Source organism: Bos grunniens, chromosome 28 (genome assembly GCF_055505025.1).
Source record: "Bos grunniens cultivar Pamir isolate PY7600 chromosome 28, Bosgru_T2T1.0, whole genome shotgun sequence".
Lineage (NCBI taxonomy): Eukaryota > Metazoa > Chordata > Mammalia > Artiodactyla > Bovidae > Bos > Bos grunniens.
In genome coordinates this window covers 36,288,592-36,307,942 of record NC_141192.1, presented here as the reverse complement: position 1 = coordinate 36,307,942, position 19,351 = coordinate 36,288,592, and the positions used below count along the sequence as shown (strand labels likewise).

Sequence of the window (19,351 nt, the reverse complement as noted above, 5' to 3'; positions counted from 1 at the left end):
TAGTGTTCTGTGTTTCATGACATGGTACCAGCGTTTAACCAGGTGTTCAGGCCTGAAACCTTAAAATCATTCTTTTCTGTATCTCCATGCTTAATCCTGTCAGCTCTATTTTGAAGTTATATCCAGATTCTAACCACTTCCCAGCACTTTCACAGGCAACACTCTTAATAGAAACCACCATCATCTTTTGCTTTGGCTGTAATGATAACCATTCAAATGGTATTTGTGCTCCCAACATGGCAGACAGAGTGATTCTTTTAAAATGAAAATGAGTCATATCTCTCCTCTGCTTACAACCCTCCATGGATACCATCTGATTGATTGATTATTGAAGGATTATTGATTTACAATATTGTATTAGTTGCAGGTGCACAGCATAACGATTCTTTCTTGCATATTGTATTATTCCATTATCGATTATTATAAGATATGGTGTATAATCCCCTGTTCTATGTAGTGAATCCTTGTTGCATAATCCATTCGTGTGTACTAGTTTTTACTCTGTGAGTCCCATACTCCTAGTCTGTCCTTTGCCTGTTCTCTCTCTCTCTCTCAGTAACCATAGATTTGTTTTCTGTGTCTGTTTCTGTGTTGTATAGGATTCGTTTGTATTATTTTTTAGATTCCACATGTAAGTTTATAGAATTTGTCCTCTGCCTGACTTATTTCACTAAAGCATAATTTTCTCTTGGTCCATCCATGTTGCAGCCAATGGCAGTATTTCATTCTTTTTTTTATGATGAATACACTATTGTATATACGTACAACACATTCTTAAGCCAGTAGTCTATTGATGGGCACTTGGGTTGTTTCCATGTCTTGGCTATTGTATAAGTGAGCAGTGGGGTGAAGATATCTTTTTTTTTTTTTTTTCCCCCACTGTGGTTCACCTTTTTTTCTTTGATTTTTACACATATTTTTACATGTCTAACTCAATGAAACTATGAGCCTGCCGTGTACGGCCACCCAAGTGGGACAGGGCATGGTGGAGAGTTGAATTAGAGTTTGTGTTGGATATATACCCAGAAGTATAATTGCTGGATCATATGGTAATTCTGTTTTTAAGTTTTCAAGGAATCTTCATACTCTGCCATAGTGGCTGTACCAATTTCCCACTAACAGCGAATGAGGGTTTTCTTTCCTCCACATCCTCTCAAGCTTTTAATACTTGTAGAGCTTTTGATGATAGCCGTTCTCACCTATATAAGAGGATACCTCATTGCGGTTTTTGATTTCCATTTCTCTAATAATTAGCAATGTTGAGCATCTTTTCATGTACCTGTTAGCTGTCTGTAAATCTTTGGAAAAATGGCTATTTAGGTCTTCTGCACATTTTCTGATTGGGTTGTTTGTTTTGTTGATGTTGAATTGTATAAGTTGTTTGTATGTTTTGATAGTAACCCCTTGTTGGTCTCATTGTTTGCAAATATTTTCTCCCATTCCATAGGTTGTCTTTTCATTTTGTTAGTGGTTTCTTTTGCTGTGCAAGAGCATTTAAGTTTGATTAGGTCCCATCTGTTTATTTTTGCTTTTATTTCTTTTGCCTTGGGATACTGACCTAAGAAAATATTGCCATGGAATATATTAAAGAATGTTTCATTTATGTCCTCTTCTAGGAGTTTTATGATGTCTTACATTTAGATCTTTAAACCCGTTCGAGTTTATTTTTGTATATGGTACTGGAGACTTTTACAGTGTCATTCTTTTATATGTATCTGACCAGCAGCCTCACCACTACTTGTTGAAGAGGCTATCTTTATATTATATTGTTGTCTCCTTTGTCTTTGTAGATTGACTGTAGGTGTATGGTCTACTTCTGGGCTCTCTATTTCTGTTTCATCATATATGTTTCTGTTTTTTGTGTTAAAACCATGCTATTTTGATTACTGTTGCTTGTAGCATAGTTTGAAGTCAGGGAGGGTTATACCGCCAGAATTGTTCTTTTTTTTTCTCAGCATTACTGTGGTAATTCTCTTTTGTGACTCCATATAAATTCTAGGATTATTTTCTGTGAAAAATGTTGGATAATGGTGATAAGGATTGCATTAAATTTATAGGTTGCTACTATCATACGTGGACTAAACTCCAAAAGCCTTCCCATGACCTACAAGCCCCTCTTGATCTAATTCTACTAATTTTCCACTCTTGTTTCTTCTATTCTCCCCACAGCCCTTTGCTCATCAGACCCTTTCCTAGTGCATGGGTTCTGTGTTTGCTGCCGTTCCCTGCCTGAAATATTTTACATGTTCTTCCCCGAGTTTGTTCTTTTTGGCTATGCTGCATGGCCTGCGGGATCTTCGTTCCCAGACCAGGGATCGAACATATGCCTCCTGTAGTGGAAGCATGAAGTTTTAAACACTGGACTACCAGGGGAGTCTCTCCCAGGTTTATTTTGATTTCTGTTCATTGTTATCTTATCAGAGAGTACGAATCTGACCAGCTTCTAATTTAATCCCCTTCGTTACTCTTGAACATTTGACCTTGTCCTTTTGTATTGGCTTTTATCACTATCTGATATTAAATTTTATAAATCATTCATTTACTTATTTATCTCTTCCTGAGCATAAGCCCCATGTGTGAAAACTTGTTCTGCTATGTTCTGGTTATGTCGTGAATAAGCAAATTTACTGCTTAGAAAAATAGGAATGATGAATTAATACTTACTAATCTTTTATATTCTGGGCACCCTTTCTTGTTCACTTTGTAAACATTATATTCTTGATTAATTTAATCTCTTGCAGCAATCCTATAAGGTAGGTGTTGTCTCATTTCATAGATGAAGATACAATCACAGTGACTTGTAAAAGGAAAGCTGGAGATCAGGGATTTAAACTCTGTCTAGTCCAAAAGTAATACTGTCTGGGAATTCCCTGGTGGTCCAGTGCTTAGGACTCGGTGCTTTCATGCCAAGGTCCCAGGGTGTTCAATTTCTGGTTAGGAAATTAAGATCCCACAAGCCACATGGCCTGGCAAAAATAAACAAACAACCCCAAAAAGCTAAAGTAATGCTTTATACTTAATTTATATTATTTAATATTACAAGTGATTAAGGAATAGTTATGTATAGTGGACAAGTTATTAATAATCACATAACTTAGTTCTTACTATATAACTTACTATCATATTAACTCTTATTAGAAAGCTTATTATATAACATTATGTGACTTTCATCTAGTAGATGAAAACACTGAAGACAGAATAATAAGTAAATCACCTAGGATCACAGCTCTCTCTCTAAGTCGCTTCAGTCGTGTCCGACTCTGTGCGACCCCATAGACGGCAGCCCTCCAGGCTCTGCCATCCCTGGGATTTTCCAGGCGAGAACACTGGAGTGGGTTGCCATTTCCTTCTCCAATGCATGAAAGTGAAAAGTGAAAGGGAAGTCGCTCAGTCGTATCCAACTCTTAGCCACCCCATGGACTACAGCCTACCAGGCTCCTCTGTCCATGGGATTTTCCAGGCAAGAGTACTGGAGTGGGGTGCCATTGCCTTCTCCAGGATCACAGCTAGAAGTGTTGAACAGGGGTTTTAGATCCTGGGTTTCTGACTGGGCGCTAGTGGGCTCTTTTTGCACAGATATTTCTGTAACAGATACTTTGTGTGTCTCACTTTATTGGGGTAACTTTTATGTTTTCCATCCATTATATTTGAGCCTTTGTAAACTGGCATTTGGGAGTTCAATACTAAGCTTTTCAAGGGCTGGTCCTAATACTTGTATCATGACTTTGCTTCATGTATAAAGTAACCTTTTGCTGATCTGTGTAATACTGGTGTCAAGCTTAGTGAAAGCAACAGAAAAGCTGAAATTTGCTATTTGGCTTATACTCACTTTCTAGAGTACAAATGTACAACCTGACTCTTATCAGAAACCGTTTAATGGTCAGATATAATTTGTTGGTTCATTGATTCATTCCCAGGTCAGAGAAAAGCCCTCAGCGGAAATATTTACAAATTGCAAGAAAAGTTGAGGTATTTACTGAAAGCATATAAAAATATGCATGTTTTGGTGCACTGGATAGTAATCTCCATTTGAATTAAAGAATTATAATTAATAGGAACAGAATTTAATAAGATTGCCAATGACAAAAGTAAATTGGAGTCTGAAACTGCAAACTCATCTCACTGTGTTTTTCAAAAGCAGTTCTATGAATCCATAAATAAATGTTACATCCATGCATTCTGGGCTGTGAACCCTTGCACAGACATGCAAGTGGGGAGAGACATATCAAAACATATTCCAGAAAAAAGATTGAACAGTTTCTATGAGTAATATTTTCTCATACTCAGTATTTTTACTAAAAACTCTTTGATGTTTATTCTTCTGTGGATGGTATAATTGTATATATATTCAGACCATTGTTAATTATTTTTTTGGTTAGTCTTAAACATTTGTCCATGTTGTGCAGTACAGGAAAAATACACTTACTGGAGGTCATAGACTTGTACATTTGAGAGCAAGGTAGAGTCTTTCTATATATGTAATCAAGAAAGGGTAGTGTTCTCAAGAGCCAGAAATTGCCTATCTTGAAACAGTTTTTGATGTATAGATTCAGATCTTGAAAATTGCCTCTGAAATTACTTCTTCATCTTTACAGCATTCTTCCTTAACAGTCTTTTCACTATCCATCCTTAAAATGTTGTGGTAATTTATATACAGTTGTTTTCTCTTCAGGACTTAACCATGGTTTCTATAATCCAAGTATGGCATGGATCTTTGAGAAGCTCTCCTGCTTTATCCCTCAGGTCTCTGCCATTCTGCTTAGAAGAGGAAGAGAAAGAGGACTTTGAATGTTCTAAAATATGCATGCAATCTCAACCAATATATTATGTAGAGTATACACATATATTTATACTTAAATATGGGTCTCATCTGCTCTGTATAGCTACTGAATATTTGAAAGTAATATGAATAAATACATTTAATTTTTCATAGAAGCATAATATCTCAATAACACTTTGTACAATAGTTAAGACTTGCTGTGTGTTGCAGAATGACTCCTAAGGGGCCAGCGCATCTGGCACTCCCTTTGGTCTCTTAATACTTTATACTTGAGCATCTTCCTGGTGACACGGAGACATTATTGAGAGCTCAGTTACTCTCCTTGTCTTTCTGTGTGATGTCAATGCTGTAGGTACAAATAGGAGCACTCCTTTCTTTACTAGCTGTTTCTGTGGCTATATTCCATGTAGGCAGGAATGACAGTCCGAATGACAGTCTCATACTCAGCACATGTATTCAGGTGAACTTTAACAAAGTCAGCCTTATTATATGAGGTCATCTTCAAGTAGGACATTCAGAGCAAATCTGGGCTGGGAACACAGGTGTAGATACTATGCATGTTATTTTTGAAGTGGAAAAGTGGTAAGGATACCTTCATGTTGATGTCATTGTTAGTGACGTTGTGTGTCAGCCTTAATCTTTATCTCACCTAAAACAATTACCGAGAGTGTCTGAAGTATGTTCAGCCTTTCTAGATACGATTTTTTTATTTGCATGTCAATTTGCATTACAAAGGTCAAATTAAATGCTTAATTTTTGTAACTGCTTCTGTTTTTGTGATTCTACCTTCATGACCTCATATGTTATCCAAGCGATTTTAGACTCTTTATCATTTTAAAATTCCATTTAAAAAAATATTTGGAATACTTCAGAAACTGATTTCAAGGATTTATAATGTAGGAACAAAGACATTATTTTTTACCTCATGATCTCTGGGAAACTTTTTCTTCTTCCTTACTGTCTTATTAAAAAGTATAGTTTGCCATCTCTGTATCCTAGGTGATATTCATGAGGGAAGTTTCAGGGTTTTTTTTCATATTTTGAAATAGAATTTCACTAGGGAATACATGGGGTATATCATATTATGATACTGAAATGGCTTTTTTGTTTGGTCTTACAGGTACATCATAACCTACATCTGTTCTTCTATCGTTGGAATCAGATTATAGGATTGTGTCTTCATCCAAAATTATTTGTGCAGTATCTAGTTGTGCTGTTTAATATACCAGCTTCTGTGCATGTGTATGTGAGTGTGTATGTGTGTAGATTTCCTGATGCTTTAGCAACTCTATGTGTGATCTACATGTGGAGGAAAGAGTGTGGTAAAAGGAGCAGTGATCCAAGTGGATAGAACTGTATTCCCCTACGATGTTTAGAATCATTTGAACATAGTGGTCCTAAAAATCAGGCCAACCTTGTGGGTGGTTTCATTACAGTTTTGAAGCTCCCTGCAGAGTGCCGCCTCCTTTGCCTGCCCTGGGGCCATGACCCTCTGCCATCTTGATTTACTGCAGCTCCTCTTTCCTAAGTTTTAAAGTAACAAGGAAATGTGGGGCAGCTGTAATTGAAAAGAAAGATGCTCTGCTGAGTTCTAAGCCAACAACTTCATTTTATCAAGTATTTTAATGAGTTTCAAAGGATATGGCAGATATTAATACATTACAGTAGCCTAGAAAATAGTTATTTTTCCATCTCTAACATGGAAGTTACCAAGATCCCTTCCTCCTCTTTTGTCTATATTGATCTTTCTCTTCTACATTGCCTTTCTCTCCCCTTACCTAAAAACCCATTAAGTAGCACTGCTTTGGATAGCCTTTTCTCAATCTAAAATTTAATTATTGGCTAAATTTTAATTATGTACTAATGATACAGACAACCTTATTTCTCATCTCACTATTGCTGGCTACTCCTCTTTTCAAAGAAATTTAGCTTGTTATTTTATATAAACTTTTCATGTGGTTTTGTTTTTAACACAATTAACTCTGGATACATACAGTAACTATATTCACTTTACCTATAGCCTCATTGTTAAAGCATTTGATAAAAAAGAACCAGGGGATTATAATAGGGTTACTTTCTGGGTAGATTCCTAGCTAGACTGTTAGTGCAGCTCTTTTGTATCATTGCAGGAGGCTGTATAGCACAAAGGTTAGGAGTGTAACACAGAGTCAGGTGGACCCAGGTTTGAATTCTGCTCAACCACTTTTCTGGTAAATGTGGGCAAATGATTAATTCTCACAATGGCTATTTTTCTCATCTGTAAAGTAACCATAATAATGTCACCTACTCATACTAATAAACATAATATCAATCAGTTCAGTTCAGTCACTCAGTCATGTCTGACTCTCTGTGACCACATGGACTGCAGCACGCCAGGCTTCCCTATCCATCACCAACTCCCGGAGTTCACTCAAACTCATGCCCATCGAGTTGGTGATGCCATCCAACCATCTCATCCTCTGTTGTCCCCTTCTCCTCCCACCTTCAGTCTTTCCCAGCATCAGGGTCTTTTCATATAAGTTGTCAGCAGTTTTTTCCAACTTCTGCATTCAAAATATATTATATTCCAATTGCTTTGTCTTTAGCAGGTTGTCAATAAACATAGGTGGCCTGCACCTGGCATGGTTGTGATTTATACAACTTGCCATTAGCATCATTGAACTAAATAGTACAGATACCCCAACTTAATGGCTCATTCATTTACTATGATTTATTCAGTATGAGTCATTGCATAAAGTACAGACTCCATTGCTGGCTCTTGAGTTTGTGAATTCCTGCTAGATACCAGATGCCTGTTGTGATCCATGGCCAATCACATCGCTTCTCTGAGTCTGTGGTGATTGGTCACTGCATGTCTGTTCTCTGTTTCACACACAGACAGCAACTGTGCTGCTGTGTTCCCTCCTGTCTCCCTGTGATCATGGCCCAGGACATTTTACACAGATGGATACATGGGAATTGCCTAACAAGATGAAGGTCCAGTAGTGAAACAAAAGGTGGTGAAAATTCTGATTGAACACAGAGTTGTAGAGGCAACATGTGAATGCAGGAGTGTGGCCACTGTAGCTGCTTGAGAATATACAGCCATGCAGCCAGAGAATGGAGCGAAGGTGAGTTTACTGACATAAGTGAGGGAAACAGATGTGACAAAAGGATGGAGATGTCCCAGAGGAAGTGACAGTGACAAGATGTTCATATTAAAGAACTCTGTGATATTTTATAACATTGAAAATGCGGAAAAATGTGGGATTATGACCACTGGCCATGACATTTGAAGAAATGTACGTTCCCGAGGGACAGTTACCATAAGGATAAAGCAAGCACTGTTCAGACTACTCTTGAGAAGTGTTTTCTGAAGAAATAAAACACTTTCCATTCTCCATATTTCTATTGTAGTCAATTACAGCATGCTAAACCAAAATTATGCAGATGACACCACTCTTATGGCAGAAAGTGAAGAGGACCTAAAAAGCCTCTTGATGAAAGTGAAAGAGGAGAGTGAAAAAGTTGGCTTAAAGCTCAACATTCAGAAAATGAAGATCATGGCATCCGGTTCCATCACTTCATGGGAAATAGATGGGGAAACAGTGGAAACAGTGTCAGACTTTATTTTTGGGGGCTCCAAAATCACTGCAGATGGTGACTGCAGCCATGAAATTAAAAGACGCTTACTCCTTGGAAGGAAAGTTATGACCAACCTAGATAGCACATTCAAAAGCAGAGACATTACTTTGCCAACAAAGGTCCGTCTAGTCAAGGCTATGGTTTTTCCAATGCTCATGTATGGATGTGAGAGTTGGACTGTGAAGAAAGCTGAGCACCAAAGAATTGATGCTTTTGAACTGTGGTGTTGGAGAAGACTCTTGAGAGTCCCTTGGACTGCAAGGAGATCCAACCAGTCCATCCTAAAGGAGATTAGTCCTGGGTGTTCTTTGGAAGGACTGATGCTAAAGCTGAAACTCCAATACTTTGGCCACCTCATGCGAAGAGTTGACTCATTGGAAAAGACTCTGATGGTGGGAGGGATTGGGGGCAGGAGGAGAAGGGGACGACAGAGGATGAGATGGCTGGATGGCATCACCAACTCGATGGACGTGAGTTTGAGTGAACTCCGGGAGTTGGTGATGGACAGGGAGGCCTGGCGTGCTGCGATTCATGGGGTCACAAAGAGTCGGACATTACTGAGCGACTGAACTGAACTGAAATCAATATTAGTTTTACTATTTTATTTTTTGTACTTTCATAACTGATACTGGGGAGAGTTTTAATGTTTGAATGAAAAATTTTAAAGATCAAGGAACAATTCATAAGTAATTGTCCCAGATATTGCTTTGCATAGTCAGTTTTTAGAGTCCTGTACTAATGTGCAAAATGAGGACTGCCTGCATTTTTAAAATGAATAAATATACACTCAATGTGAGATCACAGATATGGGTTGGTTTTCTTTGGATTCTCTTAGCTTATTTGTTCTGCTATCTACATATTTGCTGTAAGAAAACAAAATAGTACAGTTAACATTTTATTTGGCAATAGGCTAGAAAAGGTAGACATGATGATGGAACAAATGAAATAAACTTGTGACTACTTATCACAGCTTCTGGAACATAATAGACCCTAGATCAGTGCAAAGCATATCCAGGATTTGATCATTTGTCTCTGCCTCCACTGTTCCCACTGTGGTCTGAGTCACCTTCACGTCCGCTAAATGGTTGCAGTGATCCTGTGAGGTCACCCTGCTTCTTCTTCACCTCCCTGTAGGTTGCATTTAGTACATAGCACAGGCTCCTCAGTCCTTCAGAAAAAGCCAGAGGCTTTACACTGGGCTCAGGGTCTGTATTGATCTGGATCCTCATCTCCCACCATCCTCCCGCTGGCTTACTCCATTCCATCTGCAATGACATCGGCCCTATTCTTGGACGTGCCAGGTACACTTCTGCTTGAGAGACTTTCACAGGCCTTCCTTCTTCCTGGAATGCCCCTTCTGCAAGTACTCATGTGACTGATTCCTCTTCCCTGCTTCAAGTCTTTGCCCAAGTGAAGCCTGATAACTTTATTCATAATTTTAATCACCCCCACTGCAGCATCACTACGATCCCCTTTTCCTGTTCCATTTTTCCCCACAGACTTTTCACCTTTAACATAATTCGTGAACTTATTGTCTTTTTGTTTATTGTCTCTCTTCCCTGCCAGGAGGTAAGCCTAATAAGTTCAGAGTTCTTTGATTTATTTACTAAATTTTCTCAAGGGCTTAGAACATTTCCTAGCATACATTATGTCCTCAGAAAATATTTCAGTTATGAATGTTTGAAAGAAGCTGTTGGTGGTGTTATTTGATAATTATTTTCCATCTTGTACCATTCCAGCAGACTTGGCAGCATTTGTTATAGAAATCATGTCTTATTTACTCATTGTAAAATTGCCTGGAATGCAGTATTGTAGTGCTGGCTTTCCCCCCTGTAAATAATTGATCTCTACACTTAAGAGCTGTAAGAAAGATCACAGGAAAAATACAGGAGCATTTAACAAAAGGAATTCAATCCAACATATACTTATGAAGTATTTACTATGTGCAGAGGTGTAAATTGAATGGTCTTATGATTCCCTCAGGTTTTAACTAAGCTGTTTATTTTCATTGGATACCTGGTTTTCATAGAGTTTTATCTGACCTGCTTGACAGATAGCATTGGATACACTACCCATGGTGAACTTTTTGAGTTAGGGCTAACTGTGGCAAAATTATCAGGATGTAACTAAAGGAGAGGATCAGTTATGGAAGGTTTAAACCTGGATAAACATTTTGAAAGATAAGCCTAATCAGAGCCTAAGGAAAGTACTTGGTGTGATAAGGGACTTTTTAATGACCAGAGTTATTAAAAGCATTTTTGGACTTTTCAAAAGTACATTATGCTTGGATAGCTTAGATTATATATGGAAAGAGTTGTAGTCTAATTTTTATGGTGTTTATATGGAAATAGGGGGAAAATGAAGGACTCAATTGCTTTTATTCATTGATCCAGTGTACACTTGTGATACATTAAAATTTCTCATGAATGTGATAGGATCTGTGATTTTCTCCCAAAATGCCCTATTTCCTGGCACATGTAACTATGAAATCATTTAATGGGATTGTATAATGCTCACCTTAATTTGGGAAATTAAATAGTTTCTTACCTTGGCAATTTTAGAAAGCAACTCCAGTTGTCAGCATGGCAGTTCATGTTTCTGAATAATCGTAAAGTGGATTATGTTAAATAATCATTTATTGTATATATTTGCCAGGCACAGTGTTAGACACTGTATACTCTTATAATTACATACATTAATGCATAGTAACAATCGAGGAAACTGAAGGAAGGAAAATTGTGCCATAGGAACACAAAACAAGGGAATTGCCATAGCCTGGTGGGTCAGGGAAGGCTACCCTCTGAAAGAGATGTTTGAATTGATATATGAAAGATGATTGTCTTAGCTAGAGGGTGGAGAATGGGTTTAATGACAAGAGTCATGTAGGAGCATAGGAATGAAGGAGGGTTGGTAGGAAGAAATGTTGGGCTTGCATAGACCATGCAGTGCAAAGCCTTTTAGGCTAGAGGTTGGTTTTAGTCTTTTTCCTTAGACAAGTGAGAAGCCAGTAAAAGATTGTAAGCCAGGAAACAGTATGGTTGGGCTGATGATGAGACTTCAAGGTGAAGCACTGTTGTGAGGGAGTTTGCAGTATGGAAAGCTGTTCTGAAGATTTTGAAGATGTCTAAGTAAGAGCTGATTGTAGCTCAGGTGGTGAGAGAGTAATGGAGTCGAAAGATACTGATGGTGCAGATGTCACAGGACTTGGTGACTATATGCTGGATGTCTCTTAAGCTCTGCCATTTATCTAATTGTTTATGAAGTTTCTTCTAAAAGATTTCTTTATTCACAATTCATTATTCAGAATGTTATAAAACAAGATTAGTAATTTTGTTTCTTCATGTTTGTTTTGGGATTGGTGTAGGTTCAAGTATTTCTGGAAACAGCAAGATATTAGTATCTTCTAAGGCTAGTCATTCATGGTTGAGTAGTTAACAGACTTTGAAATTTAAGAAAGTGAAATAATGAAACAGAAGAACAATTCATTTTTGTAGAATTTTTTCCTGCAATGTGATTTCTTGTGAGTTGAATCAAAATCTGTTGCCCTAGGTGCTAGGAACTCAAAAAACAAAGTATACCAAAAGGTGGTGAGTATTGAAGGGTGATTTTAGTTTTTACAGGTTGAGGCACACCAAGGGCACATGCGACCAAAATATGAACACAAGAAATGATAGTTAAGTTAGCAGTCTGGACCCCAAGGCCTGGGTAGCAAAGACTGATTTAGAAGATGCTTTATGACCCCCAAAGTCATATTTTAATGTATCCTTCTTGTTCTGTTACCTGAGCAGTGTTAACTGTCTGGATCCAATCAGTTTCGGGCACTGTTTAATCTTTCTTTTTGGATAGATTTCGTGTGTGAGTGTGTGTACCAATATCCGATACACATATGTATGTGTCGACCATAGCCAGATTTATTTATTGTACATTGGTTATAATAATTAAAAATAAAGCTACTTGTCAAAACTTTTCAAATGCATAGTCAGTAGGCTCTCAAACCTCAGTGGTTCTGGAGAAAAACCGTGCCTTGAGACGATTTTACTTTTTGTCAAAAAGGAACCCCACAGCTTCCAGAGAAACTGGGGAAAATCTTATTGTGTGTGTCAAGCTAGGTTCTATCCATCAAGGTTGGATCATGGTTGAAAGTTGTAGTCATAGGCTGTTTTGTTGGTGGTGTGGTGGAGCTCCCTGAATTGTGTTATTTCTTGACTAAGCGCTACATCACACAATGTCGAGGTACTAAATCGGAAGGAAACTGCACAGTGAGCTGGTTTTATTGGTTTGATGGAACAGTTCAGTACTTTACTCCTTTCCCTTATGTAAGTTGGAGAAGGAAATGGCAACCCACTCCAGTGTTCTTGCCTGGAGAATGCCATGGACAGAGAAGCCTGGTAGGTTGCAGCCCATGGGGTCGCACAGAGTCGGACACGACTGAAGTTACTTAGCAGCAGCAGCAGCACCACATACTAATGAGCATCTCTACATGTGCTCTCATTTCTAGTTCTGTCCAAAATCCATGACGTATTTTAACTGTTACATTTGACTGTTACTGATTGCCTCCAAACTCTTATAAAAGACTTATCACATCTTTTCTGGGATCAGGGTCCTTTCTGGGACTCATTCTGAATCTCCCTCATACTTGAGCACTTGTTAGAAATGCAGAATCTACCCAAGACCCATGAGTGAGAGGATGCATGTTAAAGATAGAGAAGTACATCTTTAGATAACAGAAGTAGTAAAAGTCACTTGAGCCTTCAGAACCAATGTGGGGCTGGGGACTTTCAGTTAAATTAGGTTTCATGACCAATTCTTGGAAATAAGTATGATCAGCCGTTTGTGAGTGACAGTTTACTTTGAGCCTCGTTTTCCTCAACTGTTTCCTCAACTGCTTGTTTGTATGAATGATCAGTATATTGCTGGAATATTGGGAGGGTTAAATTAATGCCAGGACTGATACATGCTATATTTTTGGTAAATGTGATGTGCCTTCTCTTCTTTTGGAGCTTACTGGGTATCACTGTTTATTCTTACCTGCCCTGTACCTTGTTGTATTTTCTTATTCCCATTCTTAAAATGTCTTTAATTAGTCCACTGCAGTAATTACTTACTAAGTGATATTTATTAAAGATTTCTGACTGCATGGGCTCTTTGTTGAGGCACACAGGCTTTTCTTGTTGCAGTGCACGGGCTTCTCTAATTGTAACACATAGGCTTAGTTGCCTGTGACATGTGGGATCTTAGTTCTCCCACTAGGGATCAAACCTGTATCCCCTGCATTGGAAGGTGGATACTTAACCATTGGACCACCAGGGAAGACCCCTAACTGGTATTTAGATCACCTCTAGTATCCAAAGAAGTCTGTCTTACCCAAGTTTCCATGCTGGTGTTCACTCCACAGAGGCAGTGAGACAAGATAGCAAAGACATTGGGGATTTGGGAAGGCATTGAACACATCAGCACAATTCAGCACTTTGTTATTAACACCACCTATTTGGCAAACACAATGTATCTTTGATCTTGCAGATTATATAAGCAACAAAGATACTTCATTATTTTTTATTATAGCCATGCTGAACATGATGTAATCTTCAGATGTACTCATTATATGAAAATAAGCCTTTTTTTTTTTTTTTAAAGCAATTGACTTTTGAAATGCAACAATTGAATGCTCACTGGAAATTAATGAGCACTGGGGGGATAGTTGGAAGGTAATTATTAAGAGATTGGACTTGGCTATGACTGATGCTATAAGCCAGCTATTAGGTACTGCTGCTACCACGCAGGAAATAAAGCAAGTACATGGCATTGATAAAGGTTTTTAAATTAGAGCTGTACTTTCCCAATGGATATAGCATTTTCCTCAGGTTAACCAAAAGGGCTTGTTATCTGCTTTTAAATATTTGTCACATTACCTCTTCTCTACCATTCTACCACGGGTCTTCCAGCATGTACTCATATTCCCTTTTCACCTTGATTCTAATTAAAAGGGTTGATGAGTATATTTGTTTGTTTTTACTTCTCTGTTAGGTATACTGTTTCTTTGAGATTGAAATATCAAAATATAAATGGTTAGACTTTTTAGGTATTTATCACTTCAGTTCAGTTCAGTTGCTCAGTCGTGTCCGACTTTTTGTGACCCCATGAATCGCAGCACGCCAGGCCTCCCTGTCCATCACCAACTCCCGGAGTTCACTCAGACTCACGTCCATCGAGTCAGTGATGCCATCCAGCCATCTCATCCTCTGTCGTCCCCTTCTCCTCCTGCCCCCACCTGTTAAATTGATATATTTTGTTTAAAGATGATAATGCCATCTCCCATGTCTTATTGATGTAGGGCCTTTTGTATGTCAGTCACGGTGGAAGTTTATCTCACTTCTCTCCTCACTTTGTCGATGGCAGAACTGGAATAGGGGCCCAGCTATTGCAAATTCTAAAGCCCATGCTTCTCGCTGTGCTCATACTGCCTGTACTGAGTCATCCTGTGGATCATCCTTCCCTTGTATAGTTTTTCCTCTAATTCTGTGAACTTAATTGATTGGAAACCCAGAGTTGGGTCTCAGAGGACTGAACTAACAAATCACCTCTCTGTACATTTTTAAGCAATCCAGGATTATTTCACAGAGGATCAAGTTGCCAGTGTGTGGTTGAACTAAGATGATTTTTTGGGTTGATTTGAACCCAGAAGCTCTGTTACTGACCTGTTTTCCTGAGTCAGTTTTGGAACAATGTGATTGTAAGCCTGCTAGTAGACTCTGTTCTATTTTTGATGATACTCGATGTCCTAGGAATATGTCAGAGCATTTCTTGATAATTTTGACGTATTAAAGCAGTGTGTAAGAACTCTAGCATAGAAATCCTGTATTTTACCATTTTCTATTCAGGTTGCCTCTGTCGATTGCAAAAAGCTGTTAATTTTCTTCAATGGTAGTAACTTTTTCCGACTCTTGCCGCCCGGTTATCTTTTTATTTTATTTTATTTTATTTATTTTATTTTATTTTTAAACTTTACAATATTGTATTAGTTTTGCCAAATATCAAAATGAATCCGCCACAGGTATACATGTGTTCCCCATCCTGAACCCACCTCCCTCCTCCCTCCCCTACCCTCCCTCTGGGTCGTCCCAGTGCACCAGCCCCAAGCATCCAGTACCGTGCATCGAACCTGGACTGGCGACTCGTTTCATACATGATATTATACATGCTTCAATGCTATTCTCCCAAATCTCCCCACCCTCTCCCTCTCCCACAGAGTCCATAAGACTGATCTATACATCGTTGTCTCTTTTGCTGTCTTGTACACAGGGTTATTGTTACCATCTTTCTAAATTCCATATATATGTGTTAGTATACTGTATTGGTGTTTTTCTTTCTGGCTTACTTCACTCTGTATAATAGGTTCCAGTTTTATCCATCTCATTAGAACTGATTCAAATGTATTCTTTTTAATGGCTGAGTAATACTCCATTGTGTATATGTACCACAGCTTTCTTATCCGGTTGTCTTTTTTTGATAAATAAAAATGCTCTAGGACTTGATTGTGCGGATTTGGGAAGGACAGTTCTTAGATTCACTTTGCTTTGATTTTTAAAATGCACTAAAATAACAATTTCGAGATCTGAGTTTGGCTGAGTCATGCCAAATCTCACTGTTTCCCTGTTTTTCTCCTTTTGCAGGATGATGAAGTGGTCCTGCAGTGTACCGCGACCATCCACAAAGAACAACAGAAACTATGCTTGGCGGCAGAAGGATTTGGCAACAGACTTTGCTTCTTGGAGTCCACTTCGAATTCCAAGGTGAGGTAAAGCCTTTTCAGTCCATTCAAACATTGAGGTTTTAATAGTGGCGTTGAAGTTATTTGTGGGCACTCTTCGGTTTTCTGCGGAACACATCAACTAAAGGAAATTGAACAGTCTTTTCACTATCCATTAAGCACTTTTCAATTGAGCCCCTAATCCATGTAAATAACTCAGATGCAATTGTTAACAGGAAGAGACAGAGTCTTTTTGCTCCCATGCTATTTATATCCCAGGGGATAAGTAAACATGGTAATAATTTCAGAACCAATACGGGCTCTGAAGAAAAGCAGAGTGACAGGGTGGAGAGTGCTGAGGTAAGGACTTTTGCAAAGAGTATGGAGGGAAGGCCATTCTGAGACAGTGACGTTTGAGCTGAGTGGAGTGAGAAAGGGAGAAGTAGTAAGTTCCTGACCATTCTGGAAAGAGAGACCAGGCAATGCAAGGGCCCCTCATTAAGAACGTGCTTACAGTCTCTTGGAGGAAGGACCAATAGGCACTGCAGCTCTGGTACCATGAATGGGGCCACTAGTGAGGGGAGGTGAAGGGCCTACCAGCCCTTGGTTAGTATTAGATTGACCAAAATGTTTGGGTTTTTATGTTACATCTTATGGGAAAACCCAGACAAACTTATTGGCCAACCCCATAGTTGATATTTTTTCCTAGTAAGAAAGGAGGCCATTGGATCAGGTGAGCAATGCAGTTCTATGTAATATTTAAAAGATTGATTTGACTTTTTTGTGGATTCGAGCAGGGGTCACCAACACCTGGTCTGCAGACCAGTCTGTGGCCTCTCAGGAAACTGGGCCTCACCACAAGAGGTGAGTGGTGGGTGAGCTAGCTAAGCTTCATCCAGCCCTCCCCATTGCCTGCATTACCACCTGAACCATCCCTGCCCCTTTGTTGGTGGAAAAATTGTCTTCTGTGAGACTGGTCCTGGGTGTCAAAAAGATTGGGGACCACTGGATTAGAGAATGTGGAAAGATTAAGATTAAAAGCGGGCAGAGCACTGGAAGGTGCCTGCAGAAGTTTGCAGGGCAACTGCTGGGTCTTTTGATGAGAAGCAGTGATGGTGAGGAAACTTAGTGAGGGGTTGGGAATATGCTTGGAGGATTTAGAGGGTGTGCTGAAAGATCAGAGTGTATAGAATAAAGGAAAGAGAGGAAAGGCAGATACCTCTGCAGGTAGACAGTCAACCAGAAAACAGTCAGTTTATTAATCTTTTGGGTAGCACTTTTTAGTTTACAGAGTCATTTGACATGCATGATCGCATCTGATTGTCACAATAAGAGTATGCTATGCATAGTTATTGCTGTTCTCTTCACTGTACACTTGAGGGCATGGATGGCTGAGAGACAACAGGTATTAGACCAGAGGCTTCCTGTGACTTGATGCCACAGCATTGATAATGGCAAATTTTCACACTTAACACCTCAGTCTTTTGATTTGAATCCCTGATTATTATTATTATTATTATTTTTATTAGCACAGGCCCATGATTCTTTATTTCCTGGGTCTGCGACCCACATCTAATCAGGTCGAGTAACCATAAACACTGCCAAAACGCCCAGAGTACTCTCCTACGGAAGCAGGCAGTCACTGAGCGCGAGAGGAGCTGGGTAGCGTCGCCTGCAGGGAGTTATAGGCTGACGGCTTTGGGTGTTTGCACAAACTCCTTGAGAGGCCTGCGGGATGCTGAGCCACGTAGATTGAGCCTTCAACAGCTACTGCAGGACCGTGGTTGGAAAACGCAAATCTGACCTTATTTTCTTGCTTGGAATCATTTGGCAGGGACGAGTTCTCATCACTCAAAGGATAAATTCATAGTCCTAAAGTAACATTCAGTGTCTTTTTCATCACGATTTAGTACCTGTGGTGGCCTTAACATTTCCTAAGTATTCTTCAAGACAATTCTGGATGCTTCCTCCGAGAAAGGGGCTTGCTTTGGACCTCTCTTTTCTGTGCTTCCACAGCACTGTCTTCAGTTCAGTTCAGTCGTGTCCGACTCTTTGTGACCCCATGAATCGCAGCACGCCAGGCCTCCCTGTCCATCACCAGTTTCCAGAGTTCACTCAAACTCATGTCCACTGAGTCGGTGATGCCATCCAGCCATCTGACGGAAAAGGGAAGAACGTCCAAGTGGTGGCAAGACGCAGATAGGGGGAGCTTCAGGGTTCCGAGCCCTGGGCTTTGCTGCCGAGCTTCTTCATGCGCAGTCCGAGGAGAGGGATTTTGTTTGCAATTTTCTGAAGGAACCAGACCTTCCTGTTTTCATATTTTCCTGCGTTAATCAATTCCTGAAGTACAGTTTTACTTTCTGCTGCTAATGACTGTTCTTTCAATATCATATTAGACATCTGAGAAACAAGTGTAGACACATTTTCTGGAATCGATATAAGAGATCCAAGTGCTGCTGCAGTAATAGTGTCTAATGCAGAGACACTGGAAGTCAGCAGGGTACCAAACAAGGTCTTGTGAACTTCTAGCGTGGCCTTTTGTTTCATGCTGCCATCCTTAATTAATTCTTCCATATTATTAAACAAACTGTTCGTGACATTGTACAGGAGACAGGAATCAAGACCATCCCCATGGAAAAGAAATGAAAAAGAAAAATGGCTGTCTGGGGAGGCCTTACAAATAGCTATGAAAAGAAGAGAAGTGAAAAGCAAAGGAGAAAAGAAAAGATATAAGCATCTGAATGCAGAGTTCCAAAGAATAGCAAGAAGAGATAAGAAAGCCTTCCTCAGTGATCAATGCAAAGAAATAGAGGAAAACAATAGAATGGGAAAGACTAGAGATCTCTTCAAGAAAATTAGAGATACCAAGGGAACACTTCATGCAAAGATGGGCTCGATAAAGGTCAGAAATGGTATGGACCTAACAGAAGCAGAAGATATTAAGAAGAGGTGGCAAGAATACACAGAAGAACTGTACAAAAAAGATCTTCATGACCCAGATAATCACGATGGTGTGATCACTGACCTAGAGCCAGATATCCTGGAATGTGAAGTCAAGTGGGCCTTAGAAAGCATCACTACAAAGAAAGCTAGTGGAGGTGATGGAATTCCAGTTGAGCTATTTCAAATCCTGAAAGATGATGCTGTGAAAGTGCTGCACTCAATATGCCAGCAAATTTGGAAAACTCAGCAGTGGCCGC

General features: G+C 39.3%; 1 protein-coding gene across 13 annotated transcripts in view; it reads left to right on the top strand.

The window, feature by feature from the left end:
- The window catches only part of RYR2 (ryanodine receptor 2), an 820,811-nt gene that overhangs the window by 203,792 nt on the left and 597,668 nt on the right, over window positions 1-19,351 (top strand). For all 13 annotated transcript variants that reach the window (XR_015157121.1, XR_015157120.1, XR_015157122.1 and 10 more), the window contains exon 2: window positions 16,075-16,194. Coding sequence is in view for 10 of the 13 variants with exons in the window: in XM_086382784.1 (XP_086238910.1) it covers window positions 16,075-16,194 (120 nt within the window). In the remaining 3 variants the exon portion in view is untranslated. The remainder of the gene's footprint in view (window positions 1-16,074; window positions 16,195-19,351) is intronic.